The 18567-nt window shown below is 40.4% G+C and overlaps 1 protein-coding gene across 1 annotated transcript in view; it reads right to left on the minus strand.

Annotated features, from left to right (window-relative positions):
• LOC145944880 (uncharacterized) overlaps positions 1–14019 on the minus strand; it is an 80409-nt gene extending 66390 nt beyond the window's left edge. The window contains exon 1 of the mRNA XM_083053522.1: positions 11652–14019. Coding sequence (XP_082909648.1) covers positions 11652–13073 — 1422 coding nt within the window. The 5' untranslated portion in view covers positions 13074–14019. The remainder of the gene's footprint in view (positions 1–11651) is intronic.
• Positions 14020–18567: the final 4548 nt, after the last annotated feature.

Genomic DNA, 18567 nt, shown 5'->3' on the forward strand with positions numbered 1-18567 from the left:
AATAACGAGGGCCAATGAAAACGACCATGGCTCGTAAAACTTTGAAGGCATCCACGTGCGCCTCGTGGATCGCCAGCTTCTGGAGCTCCCGTTCTCGTTTTAGGAACGTTTTTCTAGGACGACGTCGCGAGATCAAGAGCGGTCCGAGCGAATTACGCGGACTAATCTTGTGGTAACGCGTGAAACGGCTCACTCTCACGGTTTCCGGCCTCAAACTTCTTCAATTCACAAAGAAGCAGAGACGTCACATTCGTCTGATGAATTGCTCGTATAATTTTTCATCGTTTTTTTTTCTTATTCCTCTTAAACATCTTTTAGAAGCAAACTTTATAATACGCATTTTCGCTAGATGAACTCACCCACTTGTTTTCAGAGAGATCAAAGAAGCCTGATTTCGTCATGCGAAACGTATCCGCGATATCATGATGCAGACGAAGTCTTGTGGAACGTAATGAACCTCGCGACATCGCGTCATAACCGGACGGCAAGCAAGTAGCCGGTCCTTATCGGGACAAATTGGACGGGCGAATTGAGCGATTAATTTTATGGTAACGACCCGAAACACGAGCGTCTCACGGTCGTGTCGCGAGCATCAAGCTTTTTTATGACTGGTCTGTGTATGTGTGTGTATGCGAGCTTTCGTGCTGTCTTTCTGGGCCACCCAAGATCGCGGTCAGTTCATACGGCGGATAACGATCGGATGCGGCAAAGACTCTCGGTCCGGCATTAATTAATAAAATTAATTCCGTCGGCGTGGCTTGCGGTCGCGTCTCTCTGTATATCGAGTCGAGACGTATCATCTGATAATTCCCATTAGAAAATTAGTTTAGGCAGCATCAGTTCAAGATTTGATAGTCGACGAATCAGTTAAAGTAAATCGCTCGAGTGTGTAAGATGCATCGATTGTTAACGCGTTAAGGTCTTAGAGGTGCATTGGCCGCGCGAGATTTTATTCGATCATCGAGGTGAATTACGTAAGAAATTGCGGTTAATTGATCGCGTTTAGTATATGCAGCGTCAGTGACGGTACGATCATAATCATGCTTTAATGGGACGCGAGGCCTTTGATCCTGCCGATTAACAAATTGCGGCTAATACGCGCACTTTGTTCTTCGTTCTTCTCCGAAGAATCTGGAGAATCGCGGGAAAATCACTCGTAATCACTCGTAATTTCGCGCGGGGATTATTGCAAGTTTGACTTTTTATACCAATTATTATTGTATTTACGTGACTTGTATATTTCTCTTCGCACGATAGTTTGATCCTCGATTATATTATTCAATATGGAAACAATCCTTAGAGGAAAGTTAATTCTCTATTCTCCGCCGCAATTAAACGAAAAAAAGAAAATGACATAGAATAGTGGCATAATAATGGCGCGAGTAATAACACACACGGCATAAGTAAAATACGCTGGGAATTGGAATGGCCATAAAACGTATGAAAAATGAGTTTTATGACGAGCGTCTGGGAAACCTAACCGACGACTTAAGGAGTGATTATCGTCGCTCACTCGCTAGACAGTATTAATCAAGGCGCCACGCACCGATTGTCCTCTTGCTATTCGCATCGATTAACTCGTTCGCGGAACGCGACACTGATGCGCATCTCGCGGATCTTGGCGCCAGAATTTTACTCTCGCGCCAATTGTTATCTCTCCTCTCGTTTCATAATACATATTCTGCTGATTGTGCAACGAGTCCGCCATTGTCGGACTTTACGAATGACGAATGAACGAGCAACGCTATTCCGTCAGTGTTTATTCATCAATTCGTTTTCGTTGATGTTCCAGTCGCGATATTAATATTTTTTAAAAAAATATATTCACTATATATTTTTTCAAATATATTATTTTGAGAAATAACAAGTATAATATATATATTAGTAAAAATTAATCTTCAAATAAATAATTAATAATCAAGTCATGAATTTAGAAACGGATCGTGTCGTAGCATGCAGATGAAAACGATTCACCAAGTTGCAGCGCCGTATCACCTAATGAATATTGCATGCAATTCTATTGATTAAATTTTCGATTCGTTTCGCGACAGAATTTCGTATTTGCCTTTTACGGTCGTGTTTTTTATGAACGTTAACGCTATCCATGGAACGTGTGCTGCCTCACGTGGTGCCGCCATTAAAACGTGAGCGCCATAAGAATCCCAGTGCGGAAAGAATCCCCATGCAGAAATTCGACAAACTTTTCGTATCAAAGCGACGAGAATCGATCAATTTCGATCCCAAGGGAAGTTTGTACCTTTATTTGTGTACCTAATCCGCGGAAGAAACGACGCAGCACGTCGAGTTCTTCATCCGAGATGCGATCTCTGTTCATTCTTTTATGCGTGAACGAATTCTTTCTTAGAAATCGTTTTACCTGCTTCTTTTTTTCGCTTTCGAAAAAAACACGCCATTGATCCACGTTTCCATGCGAAATCGTACTAAGATGCACTTTAGAGCCACAATCGTTTTTCATTTTCTTATTATTAAACTGGAAAGTCGTTAAAACGATTTGTCATCGACTATCAGCTGACTATGAAAAAAAAAACAATATTATATAATGCGATTTGACGGTAATCTTTAACGATAAACTCTTCGATTACGAGAATCCAATCAGTTACGATTCGATGTTTCTACACTCGGTTAATGATAATAAAAACGTTATACTAAATTGTTACAAAATGCAAGATAATATTAAATGAAAAAATACAACGCATCACATACATATACACATATACCGGAACTTAAACGAGGTGATCTCGATAAAACAAACTTTATTAAAGCCACGAAGCCACATGCGCTCGATTACCGTAAGTCAAACAAACTTTCCGTTTTTTTTTTTTTTTTTTTAATCGGATCCCATATTTATCAGACTTTTTATAATAGCTTCATTATCCGCGTGTGCGAGCGTTAACTTAAATCGAAGGTGGTAACATGTTATTTAACCGATCGCGCCTGTCGGGCGAAATTGCCTTCTCTTCTCGTTTCTCTGAAGGGTCTAATGGAAATGATCGAGATGTGGCGCGTCCCGATTCCTGGTGCATCCCCCATTTCGACAATGTAAACAAAATTAACGTCCCGATGAGTATCCTGATTATTGGTCCCAAAAAGACACGAGTCTCACATTCCGTGCCGCCCGAAATTGCCGGTCGAAATTATTATTAATTATCAGGGTAGTTAAATTAATCGACCACACTAGCCAATGAATTTGTCTAAGTTATTACTTTATCGACCATATGGTTGTGGTCTTTATAAAGTATAACTTGAAATTATTAATTACAAAGTAGTGTGGTCGATTAATTTAACTACCCTGTTGATTAATTTACTACCGATATAAAAATAAAAAAACATATTATTAATTATGTTATAAATGAGAGACATGAGACGTTTGACGATATTACTATATTATATTTTTTCTTTTTCTTTCTCTCTTTCTCTTTCTAATTAAATTTATTAGAAAACCATACGTAGCGAAAAATATTATATAGAAAGTAGGAATAATTTTCCTGTCATGTTCAGATAATGATAGTCGATAGAGATATCCGTCTGCCAAGAGTGAGTAGTCACGGCTGTTTGAATTTTCTTAATTTAACGACGTTAAATTTCCTTTTGAATCAAACAACAGTTTCATCTAGAGTTACAAAGCGCCGGGGGAAATATTTTTGGATTAAGATGCGACTCTCGCGCGGATGGGTGGTGTTTGGAAATTTTCCAAATGCACTCCGCTTTGACCTAAAACTCGGCTTGAAAATTTGACGCGCCGCGTCTCGCATCCTAAATCGATCGTATCGTCCTGCGATGAATAACGATCGATATATCTCGTTGGATATAACACGATCGAATCGACCTGGACGGTCGCCAAGATATGCCCGACAAAATTGCACCTGGTCGCATGGGAAGGCGGAACCTACCGCATTCGGTACATTTGGAGAATCGCCAGACACGACTGTCAAAAAAAAAAGAAATATCGAAACGGATTTAGGATAAGAGTAAATATTCCTGACATAATAATCGATGACATTTGCCGTCGGTCAGATAGCAAGATGTTAACTAGCATCACGGGAATTAACTTTCTAACTAGTAGCTGACGGCGTGAAAGTTATCGTGCCCACTTTTATCTGAATGTTGACCTCGAGTTGACTCGAAAGACCTCTTGGTATTCCGTTAAATAGGATAACGCATTGTCATAATTGCCGGCTGTCTTGAAAGAGATGCGAGAGAGAAGAAGGTAAGAGAAGTTTCGGAGGGGCTGCACAAGCCCCACACGCACAGTGTGTGTATTCTTGAATCTTAAATCTTCAGATACACAGGGTGCCGAAAATAAACTTTACATTTGAGAAAATTAAGGGCTTAATAAACATTTCAGATTTTATCAAGTGTATTTGATCTTAGAGATTGGCCAGGGAGAGAGAGATCGTGACGTAAATCCAGACGGATGTAACTTCAGATTCCATGTCTGCGGGACAATTCTCGTTGCAGATGTAGTTCCAAGAATTAATTAGTTGATATTCCGACGAGTTAGTACGTAGGCAAGTGTTTTGCGAGCCGAAATGAAACGACTGCAGAAAGTGAGTCGTGAGTCACACCATCTAATTCGAATTAATATGCGATGAAGCGCGTAATAATTGCATCGGCAAATAACTCACGATATCTTTACATCACTCATTTTTATCTGTTTAATAATAATCGTGAAATAAGAATCGTATATTAATATCATTGATCTTTAGTAATGGAAATGGGTGCAAATTGCATTGCGAGAGATTCCACGAAATTGTTTCGAAAACGCATAAGCGAGCCAAAGTGATCTCTATTAATAAAATAATGGTTCCGAGTAGTTATGCGTTTCTAGTTTCTACTAGTCTGTTTATGCCACAGTGCGTACACAGTTGAAAAATTTGTGTTAAATTTAACAAATATCACATGTCCCAAACGGTCCACAGAAATTTTTGTGTTAATTTAACATAATACGGATATGTTAAATGGTGACACGAATATTGTGTTAATATTTTAACATAAAATAAATGCAAACTTCAAGTAAACTTAAAATAAATTTTGTGTTAAATTAACATAGTTTTAATGTAAAAATTAACTAAAAAAATTGTTAATTTTACATTTTATCATCCCCACTTATATTATAAAGTAAAATTAACATTTTTTTTCTGTAAATTTTAACAGATAAATCTTGTCTGTTACTAATAAATCTTGTCTGTTACTAATAATATCGAACATATTTATTGTGTAAAATTAAAAGTAAATACACATTGTGTTATTTTTACACTTTTTTTCAGTTATTTTAATAATTTAACATTTGAGTTCAATTAACACAACAGCAATATGTTAATTTAACACATGAATGTGTTAAATATTTAACACAAAAATTTTAACGGGGACCGTTTTTAACAAGAAAACACAAATTTTCAAACTGTGTAGAAATTTAATGCGATTCGTTAATTTCAAAGAAAGAAACAAAAAATAAGCAACATTGTATTATAATTTTAATTTCTTACAACCTTTTTTTCCCCGAGAATAAATGTATCTGGACGCGAGCCCGTTGTTTAGGCAACAAAGTACACTTCTATTTTTACCTTGAAAAATTATGGCAACATAGGCAGGGAGGGTTTCTAATATTTCGATTTGCATAGATGCGTCGTATCGAGGCGCGTTCAAGTTAAATAAAATTGCACTCATTTTAATTTTTTTTTTTGTTATTTTTGTTTGACATTTAACATCCAGGGTGAGAGACTTATTACAGGGAAAACAACTTTTGTGCCAATAGACGCTTTCGTTTCGCGCTTGATTATTTTCCTTGAGCGTTCTTCGAACCTCCGTATTAGAGTGTTTCTTTGATAGATCACTTTACAAGTGCTCAATGAAGGAGACTGATGGCATGCTCACACGCCGTCCGATTGATGTAACGCGAGTGCCAGGCTTAAAATACGTCTCTTTCGAGCGTACAAGTTTGGGACTCGAAGAATCCTTCATGAATCGTATGCACTTATTGTTAGTTGCTTCTGCCTGAATCATTGCATCGCGCGGCGAATCACTGATTCGTAATTAATTTTGAAGATACATTTAAAAAAACACTATATAATAGTCGCGCACTTTAATTAACGTTATTCTTCAATAAATGTTTCACTCATTAGATAGCAGGGAAAGAAATATAGCGCGATTAACGAGTTGGATGGAGAGCTATAAACTTTTAATGATTTATGAAACGAGCTGCCATGGCTAGTAATCTTCACTTATGCTTTCACTATCTGAATGTGATAACTCATTTGTTTACATCATCTCATATGGCGAAATTCTAAATCTCGCTGTTATGAATAATTAATTACACGGAGTATAACCTGAATCTGAATCTACACATAAGTGAAAGTATAACAGAAAGTGAATTTCGTCAGATATCTCGATCGCGTGTATTCACCGATTAAATGGTACACTCGATCGCTCTTGCAACTATGCATTTGATCGGAACAGAAGACGGCCTGATGAATCATCGTCTTGGCAGGTCAATGATTCGTCGATCTTTGTAGTATGTATCACCGATGTCAGTTTTTTAAATGCTTGTCATCGTTTATCGTCATTCGATGATTGTGTCATATTTTTAGAAATGTGATAAGTATGGGTAATTTGCAATTATCTCGTCTGATGCGCAATATGGTAGAGAAAGAAATGTTAATCTTTTAATTACATGCAGATTACTCATAAAAGATCACACGACCGATAACAGGAAGAATGTGAAATATGTACACACATATATATATATATATATATATATATATATATATATATATATTATAAAATCACGCGGTCGAATCACCAAAGTGCTTAAAGTTAAGTTTGCAAAAGATAAGGAAGCAATCTCGCGTTTAACGATTCTACAAACACATCGTAATCTTAAATCAGCCCTTAAATGTTGCGTTGTGTCCGATTTACGCATCCATCCGCGGGATCTTTTCCGTTCGCACACGCGATCGCTGCGTAAGCATCGATGTAATTTACGTCGCCTACGAAAATAGCCTTCGCGCGGCGCTTTTACGGTCGCCGAAAATGAGGGGGAGGTTTGCGACGTGAGAGGAAATCTCCCTTTAATTCATACCTCGTTGCATTATGTGTCGCCCGTAAATCCGCGCTCTCGCGTGAATTCCCTCGCTGCCGAATCTCTCGCGCGGATGGATTCGCCGACAGGATTTTATGCGCCGCGGTAACGAGCTTCCGCGGTGAGCTTTATGGCGGATTTATGAATGCTCTTCGCCGTGTGGCCAGGTGGTAAAGTTGTTTTTTTAATGCTCGTAGCGCGAGACGAGGGTTTGTTTCGGCGAAATACGCTCGAGAGAGAGAGAGAAAGAGAGGGAGAATGCACGCGTGAAATCGAGACAAAAGCGGATGCAGCACGATCGCAATCTGGATTATAGGGGGCGGAATCGAAGGAGGGAGCAGTGAAAGAGCTACGTGTGTAAACAATACTTCCGTGAAGTCTATCGGCTGTTTATCAAGGGATGGAACGCTTCTTAAAACGAATCGCCCGACAGGCGCTATGATATATCTTATAGATCTATTCAGGGAATGCATTACACGTTAGGGTGAAATACTTGTAAGAACAAAGCGCGTCGCTTGAACAGGGATATCCCAATACTTGATATAACGCAATCATTGAAAAAATAAAATTATTTAATTTTTAAATTTTATTTAAATACTTGCGAAATAATTTTAAATTAAAATAATTATTTCTTAATGAATCTATTTTTGATCTCGTATCTAAAAGCGAAAAATATTTTTTAACACATGAAAAATATATTTGCATTATATGCAATACATTTCGGAGTAAATGGAGGGTATGCTGATTATTTGATAATGTTTTAATGCATTATTATTTGCATAGTAGATAAATCCAAACTCAAGGAACCATGCATTCGCACGAATGCATTAACTTGCAACACTCATCGTGTTTTGCATACAGGCGGATAGTTACGGCGATAATCGTAAAATTTCACTCGATTTTATGGTTTTTCCCGGTTTTGATAAAGAACGTCTCGGGTATTATTCTCCCGAGGCTTTAACGAGGACCCTAAGAAGCAAGATAAGCTGGTTAACATGCATTTATTACTATATTAGCGTCTGGATAGGACTTTTACGTTACACAAGATGTTTTTGTCGAGAGGTAGGTCAATTGCAGATTAACGCTGTCGTTCGGATAAACATGTCAAACGATAAAGAAAACGCTATATCGATGATTAAGGTTTGACGTATGCGCGTGCCATTTGTAAGATATAGTAACGTCCTAAGAAGATAATATATTTGAAAGATAATCTCTCTCTGGGTCGATATTTCGATCCAGGACCACCATTGCTGTTCTATGATTTCCATGCAAAACAAGGAATTTCGCGATATATATTTCTTTTTAAGTACAATTATTAAGAGATGACATAGTTTGTTCTCGTTCTGAGGTATTACTATGTTCTATTTCGCGTTTGAGGATGTATATGTATATTATACGTAACGCGCTTTGGAGCGTTTATCTTTCGAGGACTCAACGTAATGGAATTAAACGCTAGTCAATTTTGCACAAAGTCGCGAATTGTGCGGTTTCTAAAGATTCGCAATAAATTGGAACGCGGCGAGAAAATTGCGGCTCTTTCAAGTCTGTTCCTGTGCGAAATAACAAATTGTGCGCGTCTAATTTAATTTCACCGTCCAAAACATTAATTGGAGGTTTCCTCGTCCTATTTAGATCACCGGATTAATCATGAGCTAAATATATGCAGCCGCTTAACAAGGTCTGACTAGAAATTCGCGGTAGAAATACCAGTCCTCGCTTTCGCGGTTTTATACGCGACGAAATTCGCAGTTGTTTAATTCAAATTCGAAAGCCACGACTGGCCGCTCGGAAAGTGACGGGAGGGGTTCCCTTTGATCATCCGGCATCGATGCACCTGAATTTACGGCGGGAAACCGCAGGATAGGTAACTGCAACACGTGGCGGAATTGCTCAATTACTCCGGCGCGGCAATTCCGCTCCGACCGGCATGCAGAGGTAAATTGTCGATGGAACGTGGCGCGTTTACCTTTGTAAATTGGCGCAAAAAGGGCAAAGCACGATCGCGACGACAGCCGCTCGTCGTTTTGTTCGTCAGGGTCGCCGTCGCTGCGAGCTATAGCGAAATTAAGATGCGCGCACTGCCCGTTTGGCAACGAAACACTGTAAAACTGAGAGCGATGATCTCGTTAGGTTCTCTATAGAAAGCTTAAGCTTCTCTCGATTCATTTATGAGGAATAACTTTTTGTACTAGTTTTTTTTTTTCTTTAAGAATATGTACGTAAAGAGGGAAACGTGTCCATTAAATTTCTTATACAATTCTTTTTCCTTTTCAATATATGTATATAATTATATATAATTATATATATAATTTATGAAATAAGTATATATAATTTTGATGAATATTTATAGACGATATTTGGATATTTGACGAAAAACAAAAAGCATGAAATAAATTTTTCTCTAATTTTTGTCAGGTATGTGATAGCTCTATATACCTATATGTATATCGATCAGACTATTTGCCAAATTATTTGAAAATATTTTCTCTTGGCATTTCAAGTTCTATAAATATATTCTCACACTGTTGCATCGAGCTTCCGTTGACGATAAACCATATTGAATCGTCTGGCAGACGATTGGCGCCTAGCGGACGGCGAGGTCAGTCTTACGAACGTCAGTTAGAGGAGTTTTGACGCGGATAAAACGATTTGCCGGCGGTCCGCATTGCCAAGGTCAATCTAATCTTGGCCTTGTGTAGGTAAGAGGGGAACCACCCCGATGTCTCGGGACGCATGCAGATACACCGGTCGTTAATAACGCCGACTATCCGCGATAGAGTATTTTCGAAATAGCTCTCGGAAACAAACAAAGTACTTGGAAAATCTTGAAGATCTCGACAAGAATGCGTTGATAAGAATAATCGACGTCATGATCAGGAATTCTAATGGAAAATTTCATTCTCTGTTCTTTGAACGTGAAATGACAGAATAGAAGTCACTTAGTGATTAATCGATAAAAATATAAGTTCAACAACATTATTTATATTTTTATTAATTATTAAAAATTATAATTTTTGTTAAAAATATTTCTCCTAATAATTTTAACTTTATAATATAAAATACGAATAATTTAGGCGATTTGGATGTTTGACAAATTAAGTAAAATAATTTTGTCAAGTATGACAGCTATAGTGGATACGTGTCTTGGATTGTTTCGTTGGACTATGAGGGTTGTCGAAATAATGTTTCAAGGTGAACCAGCGCTACCTTCAGTGCCGATGCACTTCGTGAAAGTTAATCTCGCGTTCGGCAGCGCGGAACGAGCAATCCGGAATATTCTGGCCCGTATATTACGTGAATGACTGGTAAATCTAATGTGCCCTATCCCGCCAATCTTTTGTTACGCTCTGTCGACACGCAGACATAAAAGATCGATTCTCAATCTTCGGGTCGCGCTTGCGGGTGTGAAATTGCGAAATCTGCCTTTGATAAAATTAGTTTTACGGTAACACACGAATGTGTATGTATTTGTGTATGTGTGTCGGCTAATAAAAACAAGCTGTCGGGAATAATTTTCATTGCCAGCATCTGTTGTCATAATAAATCACGGTTTATTATGTCTCTAATGTTTAACGCGACAGCTTTCGAAGATCCATTTTGACGGAACAAATTTGTTTGACAGAAGCTAGGTGATCTATATCGCGCACCTAATAATTCGCACGATTGATCTCGCCCAGATTCGCGCCAAAGAACGCAAATCACGTCGTAACAAAGTTCCCAGCAGTAATCGTCATAACGGTAGCGCCGTTATATTAAATTAATCGCGAGGATTCGATTCGATCTCACGTTCGAGGAGAATTACGATCAAGACCGTACGATTCTGACAATACCAGAGAAGATATATCGAAGACGACTATCAAGACTGAGAATCGTCGAGAAATCTGCGAAGATTCTCTCTTTCTCTCTCGATACAGTTATGGGGAAGGGGGGAGTTGTGTCGCACTCGTAAGTCCTGTCACGTGGTATATATCGCGTGCACCTCTTCGGGTGTTCATGCAAATGGAGCGGCATTCGCGAGAGGGAAGTTTCGACGAACGGATTCACGTTTTGCGACCGTACGTGGCCCGAGAGCTCTCGACTCGATCCTAATCTCCTCGTCGAGGCAGGGTCGATACGGGGAGAGAGCTCGACAGTAACTGACTTTACGATTTTCAGCTCCTGCGATGGCATCGAAGGCACGTACACACGTACATTCTTTTTTCTCTCTTTGTGATTTCTTGGAAACCGAATTACATTCGCTCTTTGCTTGCACAGCCCCGCCTGTTGTGATGCAACGGATACCCGATCGAATTATACAATTTTCCGCATCTCGTCGAATAACGCAATTTCTCAATCGTAATTCTCTCGTCGAACGAGAGTGCTCGGGTGATCACAGCAGGTTACACTCCACTTCAATTTCTTCTTATTATTATTTTGATTGCGAGCGTCTTTGTTATTTCGTGATTGACAAGATAAAAGAATATTGAAAATTTTTTGACAAATTTCTCGGTTGCCAAATGATCCTCGATTTAAGAAATCGATTCTATTTACGGGAATTTTGCTATGTACTCACGTTATTAGTCACATCCGCCTGCATGGTCGAATCGTCCTCGGCGTCAGTTTTGGCGAGGTCCTCCTCCTTCTCATTATCCGGGGTGTTCGGATACTCGTCGTAATCCTCGAGGCTCTTGGTCTTCGTATCAAATGCAGTCTTCGTATCGAACGCGGTCTTTCTTGCCTGCCGATCGTTGCTCCTGATTGCCACGTCGGTCGCGTTCTTCGAGAGCTTATGTCCGGTCGAGCCGACAGATTTGACGGTCGAACTCTCCGCGATCCGTCTGTTCGCAAAATAATTTGTGTTGGCGGCACGAGTTGCGTTCGTGAATCTGAAGAGATCCACCGGTCTGGAGACGTTTCTCGTTTCGTTGACATTCTTGAAGCCGTCACGTTTCGCGTGCTTATTCGACTCGATATTCCGATAATCCCTCTTGACGGTGGCCTTTGGAGTGGTCGGTTCATCGGACGTGAGTCTCCTGATGATGTCTTCATAGGTCTTCAAGGGTGATTTGATTTTGTCCTCGTAGAAATCATTATCAAATTCCTCTTCTTCGTTATCTCCGTTGTCCTCGTCATCGATATTTTTCCAAAGATCATCCTCGTCTTCATCTTTATCGTCTTCCTCGAGTCCACCATGATCCTCGTAATCCTCATCCTCTTCTATCTTCTTATCGTCTTTCGAGAAGTGAAATATATCCGAGATGTTTGGTTTTTTTTTTCGATCATCCGTCCATCTCGATCCTTCGACACGATCGCCTTCGCGATCTTCCAAATGATGCCTTCTCGGGCCACGATAACCATTTAATCTATTCCTCGTGTCTTTCCTGAAGGGGGTGTATCGCCTGGAATTTCTCCACCACTCGTGATGCTTATCGGTTTCGTCACTTTCGATATATCTGTGCGGCCTCTCGTAATCGTAATCCTCTTCCGAAACATCCTCGAACTCTGACACATCGCGATCACGCGAATATGCGGGCCTATGATAGGTCCTGCCGGACTTGTATCGATGATTTTTCGTATTATATCGCGACGGAATTCTACGCCTGTCGTTTTCCTCGTCGTACCAGGTTCCGCGATGTCCACCATCATGGTATCTGGACGGATGGCGCGGCTCAAACATTCGGCCGTGATAATCCCTCTGCGTAGATCGATGATGCGATCTTGGGTGATCGTAGTACGGTTGCACTTCGTAATCGTCTTCCTCCATCCTCGGATCCTCGGAGTCTCCGTCGTATTCATAGTCGGCTTTCTGCCAAACTCTCCTGTCGAACTCATGATGATTTCTTCGATTCGAAGATTCGTGCCTGTGTCTATGTCGATGTTTTGGCTCTGTCGCTGTCCATGTCGCGTCGTAGCGCTGATAATATCCGCATTCGGTCACGAGAAAGCCGTAGGCCATCAGGCCCAGCAGCAGCAGCAGCCTTCTATCGCGTGTCATTTCGGTCTCCGCAGCACTGTTCACAGGCACCTTACATCATTATGGGGCCACGTGACTGCGGCTTTCGCGCGATAACACCTTGATCGATCACCACTCGATGCCTCGCTGGTCGCGATTTCTTTAGCCGCGCATCGAGCCGGCTCGATCGTCGAGCAATAGCAACAACAGCACTCGCGCACGATCGATATCACGTCGATCATTCCACGATCGAGGCGAGATGGCCCGCCCTGTCGACGCACCTGACAGTTTCCGCGAACGTTTATTGATCGTAGTCGATAGCTCAATCCGGGAACCGTCAATTTTCTCTGATAGTCTCTAAATTTAACCACACGTCACGGCTGGATTGCGGTGACCATGCGGTGATCGCGGAACCTGAAACGATGGTGCAACTGTGTACGCGATTTCTTTCTGGCACAACTCCAGTACGATAAGAGAGAGTCACTGATTACTGAATCATTTAAATGTCATAGAAGATATTCATGAAAACGACTCGAGGCAACCCTCTCGCACTGCCCTTATATTCCGCAAATCGATAGTCTGAAATGAAAAAATCTACCCTCTGTGTCTTTTAAAAATTTTCGCGCTTGCTCCTCACGAACTAAAGGTTTAAGTCAGCGATTAAAATGATTCGTTCACCACATCGATATTATGTCCGCGACCGATCATTTATTTATAATAATAATCTTGTAGCACTTATTTCATGTCACCGTCTGTCCTCAATTTATTTGTCATACATTCGTAGATCATCCAAACGATTTCGGAGCACAATGTCACTGTCCGATCAGTCTATTTCATTAGTCATTCACCGTCATTCACCAGTTTTCTCGAGAGAGGGTAGTTTTTCTTGCACCGGCGCGTGTCGACTTGCTGCAACCGGTGAGGGTAGGGTCCAGAGTAAGAGACGACACGTTCGCGCCGAATCGTATCGCGGACAGAACGTCGCGGACGACTGAGACCAGTCGGAGCAACCGGGCGACCTAAGAGATCGCGGCACGCACCGCGCATGCGTGCGGGCGATATTCGCCCCCACCGTCCCTCGCTCCGCACCGACCCGGGATCGCCCGCTGCCTCTTCCTTCGTCCCTTCGTCCTTCGCCTTTACCTTCGCAAGAAATCTCCGCGCACACAGCATTTCACGGACCCCGCGATGATGTACCGTGAAACAATAGACATGGGCGAAGGGGGCGAGACGGACAAGTCCGCGGACGCGGTGGGCCGCATCTCCGCCGGATGTGCGATCGGTATGAGATGCACTTCTCAAAAATTGCCACTTCCGATTGTTCGATGGAATTGAAAAAAATACATTTGACAATAATTTAAAAAATAAATTGAAATTTTTATTATAAAAGAAATTAATGTAAAGTATGATAACTGAAAAAGAAGATGATGTGCTTAGCCTTGTCACGCTTTGCCGAGCGAAGTTGGAGAATTGTGAGCACAGGTGTGGTCACGCATCGGAATGTATGTATAAATGAATGACGATATAAATGGCGTAAGATAACTTCTCAATTCAATATAGACTTTTTAAATGTAGGTAGCGTTGCTTCGGTAGTGATACTTTATGTAGTGCTGATTAGAGTGTTGGAAAAATTGAAGCTAAGAAAATTGTAGATGTGGATCGATATGGCAAGACTTCTCATGGTCCTTGGAGTCACGCGTTTGTCGAAACCGGTTTTCAATTTATTTCGAATAGACACGACATTATCCGCATTAGACTCTCATGGAGATTGCTTCTTGTCCGCGATAAAAGGCATTAAACTGATTTAATATCGAATGAAGTAGTACACTAGCGCGCGTGTCGCTCTATCTGAATGTATCTTAATCACGATTAGTCTTAAAGCGAATTTAGATAAGAATGACATTTATCCTCTGGCAGAGACTCATTTAGGAAATAAAAGCACTAATCCAATATTCTTAGGAGACACGAAACTCTTTACTACGTTACGTATTATTAGGACATTGGAACAGTAATTATATATTGAATCTTTTATATCCCCATCGAAAGGAAAAGACTTATATATAAGTCACTATGATGAATTATTTATGACATTATATATTAATATTCATATAAAAAAATTTAAGAATTGAAATATACGTTTCAAAGAAGAAGCTATAAATATGTAGGTAACGAGCAAAGCACACAAAGATGTATCTCTTGCAACAGAATATATGGCCAAGTTTAAAGCTAATGGATGACCGATGTTAAACGCGTCGTTTATCTTATGCTTTTGCGCTAAAGTCATTTTTTGCAAGCGATTATCCAACCGTCACCGGTGCTTTTAGTCAAAGGAGATATCATACAGGCTAAAAAGAGCGTTTCGATTTTAATCCCTCCTCTTCTTCCTCCGCGTCTTCGTCCGCGTTTACGATGTAACGCGCGGGACATACGTTTCTGTGACACCGCGAGCTCTCCCCGATTTTACGATCGTCTGGGTCGAACGACAGTCGACCGGCTGGTCTTTTCGCCGGGCGTTCCATTCACTTTCGCGCCGCCATTCAGAGATGCTGGAGTAGACGATGCCCGCGAAATCCGGATCGAAAAGAGGAGCAAGAGAGAAAGAACTCGCGTGTATAAAAAGAAGAGGAAGTCTCATATCGCGCGAGAGAAAGAAAGAGAGAGATGTAGAGAAGAGAGATCAAAGAGAAAACTGCGAGAGAAAGAGAGAATACGTGAAGAGAAGAAGATACGATCGTTGATGCCGATCTTGCAACCGGTACAACGAGGACTGCTTTTTCGTCGCGCACGGAGGTCGGCGGACACTTTTTGTCGCCCCCTTTAAGCCGACCGGGGTGCTTACGATGATAAATAAACACGGCAGTCTTCCTCCTCATCCCCCCTCACCCCTTACAGCTACCGCATTGCGTCCCCCTTGCTCCGATTCGATCGATCGACTGATGTAACGCGCGTTCTGTCGGCGAAGAAACGTCACCGACATGTCACCCGGAGCTTTTCCGACGCGCCAGGAAGTTGGAGAGAGGAAAACACTTCGCGAGATGTGTCAAGCATCTAAAATGATTGAAGTTTGTCGAATCTGTCAGGAGAAATAGGGTCTGACATCTGATTGATTTCAGCGCACTCGCGTTTAATAAACTCGCACGATTCGCTGATATATATTTTCACGAAAGATCAGTATGAAAGCAACATGTGGTATTAAGGGTTTGGGTCTTTAATTATTTTTTTTTGCGAGAGAAAACTTACCTTGCACAGTCATTATGACGCAGCATGACGATGAGAGAATCAGAATTTTCATTTTACATGCATTATCTTACGAAATATGGGATGCGGAGGAATCAAAATTACTCTTACGATCTCGTACGATCATTAAAATGTTTCACGCCAAGCTTATTTTCCTAAATGTCGAGAGTGCGGTTATGCAATAACCCCTGTTGGCCACGGCGTGTAAAGGCGTTGTAAAATTGATTTTACAACGCGGAATCGCTATCGGTCACGGCGCGCGCGGCGTTTAACAGTTGTGCGTCGGCGGATTTCTCTAATTATTTCGCTTTCACGCCTCGTCGACGCTCGTCCACGTTAATTTGTACCCATTTGTCAGGATTCGCCCGGTGGACAAACGAACGCTCGTTAGCGTCGACGTAAAATAACGATTAAATCGCATCCGCGCCCGGACAGAATTCACATGTATACCCTGTGCGTAGAATGCGCATAATCGTGCACCCTGCCGGATAAACGAGGTGAGACACCAGGTGCGTCCGGTTAAATAAATGGAGCGTAGGGAGAGAGAAAAAATATATAAGTTCTTCCTTTTTTTACGAGTCTACGCGTAGTTTTATTTTTTTGGATTGCTATTTTTTAAAAGAAGGTCCCACACACAATTGGAATGAAACACGTATAACTAGTATTCAAATTCAGAATTATATATTATATTTTTTTTTTCACTCAAGATGTAATTTTACAAAGAAGGAACGAGAATATATCTTGTCAAACTCAAATATTTCTTTAATATAATATATCGCTATAAATTTATTTAATATATAGCAACATAATATATAAGATGCATTTTAAAATATCAACAGATTCAAACAGCCACTAACTTTTTTCGGAATAAATAATTTTTTATTTAAGAAAATACATTATTTATTTTTTGTGCCACAAGAGAGTAAATCTATGACCAAGTACTTTCGCGTTACACGAGACACGGAAAACGGTTTCAGGATTTTGTTCCGTGATTCCGGCGTATTCACGACTTATACGATCATCGAGATACGGAACATTCACGGGATAGGACATGCGATCACGTGGAGTTTCATCAAGATTTTCGTAGACACGAAACGAGATTAGTCACGCGGATTTAAGCGCGGCTTTCGTGCCAAGACACACAGACGTGAAGGTACCGATTTGTTCTACTTACAAAACAACCGCGTGGGCCTGCTTCGAATGCACGCGTAGTTTTCCATAAGTCATCGACTTAAAGATCCGTGACGTTCGCCGGCCTGTACCGGGTATCTTGCTTGTCCAATTTCTCATGCATGAAAGTCTTGTATTTTTTATTTTCAACTATAATACTCGGAATTCGTAATAATTATACTTTTTTGAATTTTCTAATTGAAAACGTAACTAATGATCGCGATTATAAATGTCGACCTTAGAAGTTTAATATGTCCCTTGAAAGCATAAATAAAATGTCGCTCTTCTTCTCGACAAGGTTCTCAAATTTTCTTCCTTTGAAAATCATCGAAAAAATGATTATTTCTTCGTTGAAGAGAAGTTATATCTATTTATAATTTACTGATACATTTTTTACCATATTTCAATATTTAATCTTTTATATCATATATTATTATAATTTCGCAAAATTAATATAAACGTCAATATTCCATTAGCCCATGGATTTGAATATTTCACGCACATTGATAATAATGTATAATTTATAATAGCGCAAATTATGAAATATAATGGCGAACGTATTTATGTGAAACTGGTCAGTCATCGATATCGTGAATTAAAAACAAAAATTATTTCGTGTGACTTGTTCATCGGCGTATATGCGTACAATATCGTACGTTTTCTTTCGTTATCTTTCGATTTCGCATTTTTAACCAAGTTCAGCCGGGTTATCGGTGGAGATTATGCTTTTGGGTCACTTTGCCATTTCGAAGAAATATATCACTTTCCGTCTGCGATAGCCAATTTTAGAGGGATTTGTACATTACAGTTAAGATGTGACGAAGGACTTTTAATTAATTTTTTTTATCTCTTGTTTGTAACATACGCTATGTAATACTAACGCTCGTGAATATGATAGTAGCTAGTCTCCGCCACGAATGTTCGAGATACACATTTACCGTAAGTACTCTCGACTTTCTTCGTTACAGAAATAAATCACTTCTAACATTCTAAAAACAGTTGCGAGGGTGCACACTCTGTAGAGGCAGAGACTGGTCGAGACGATCCCGCTTCAAAAAAATAAAATAAAAAAAAAACACTGAACACCCGTCGCGGCGGTCGCAATCTTCGAGATACACTCTCCTCTGAT

This window comes from Prenolepis imparis, unplaced genomic scaffold (assembly GCF_030444845.1).
Source record: "Prenolepis imparis isolate NDT839.2.m4 unplaced genomic scaffold, iyPreImpa1.0 SCAF_13, whole genome shotgun sequence".
NCBI classification, from domain to species: Eukaryota; Metazoa; Arthropoda; class Insecta; order Hymenoptera; family Formicidae; genus Prenolepis; species Prenolepis imparis.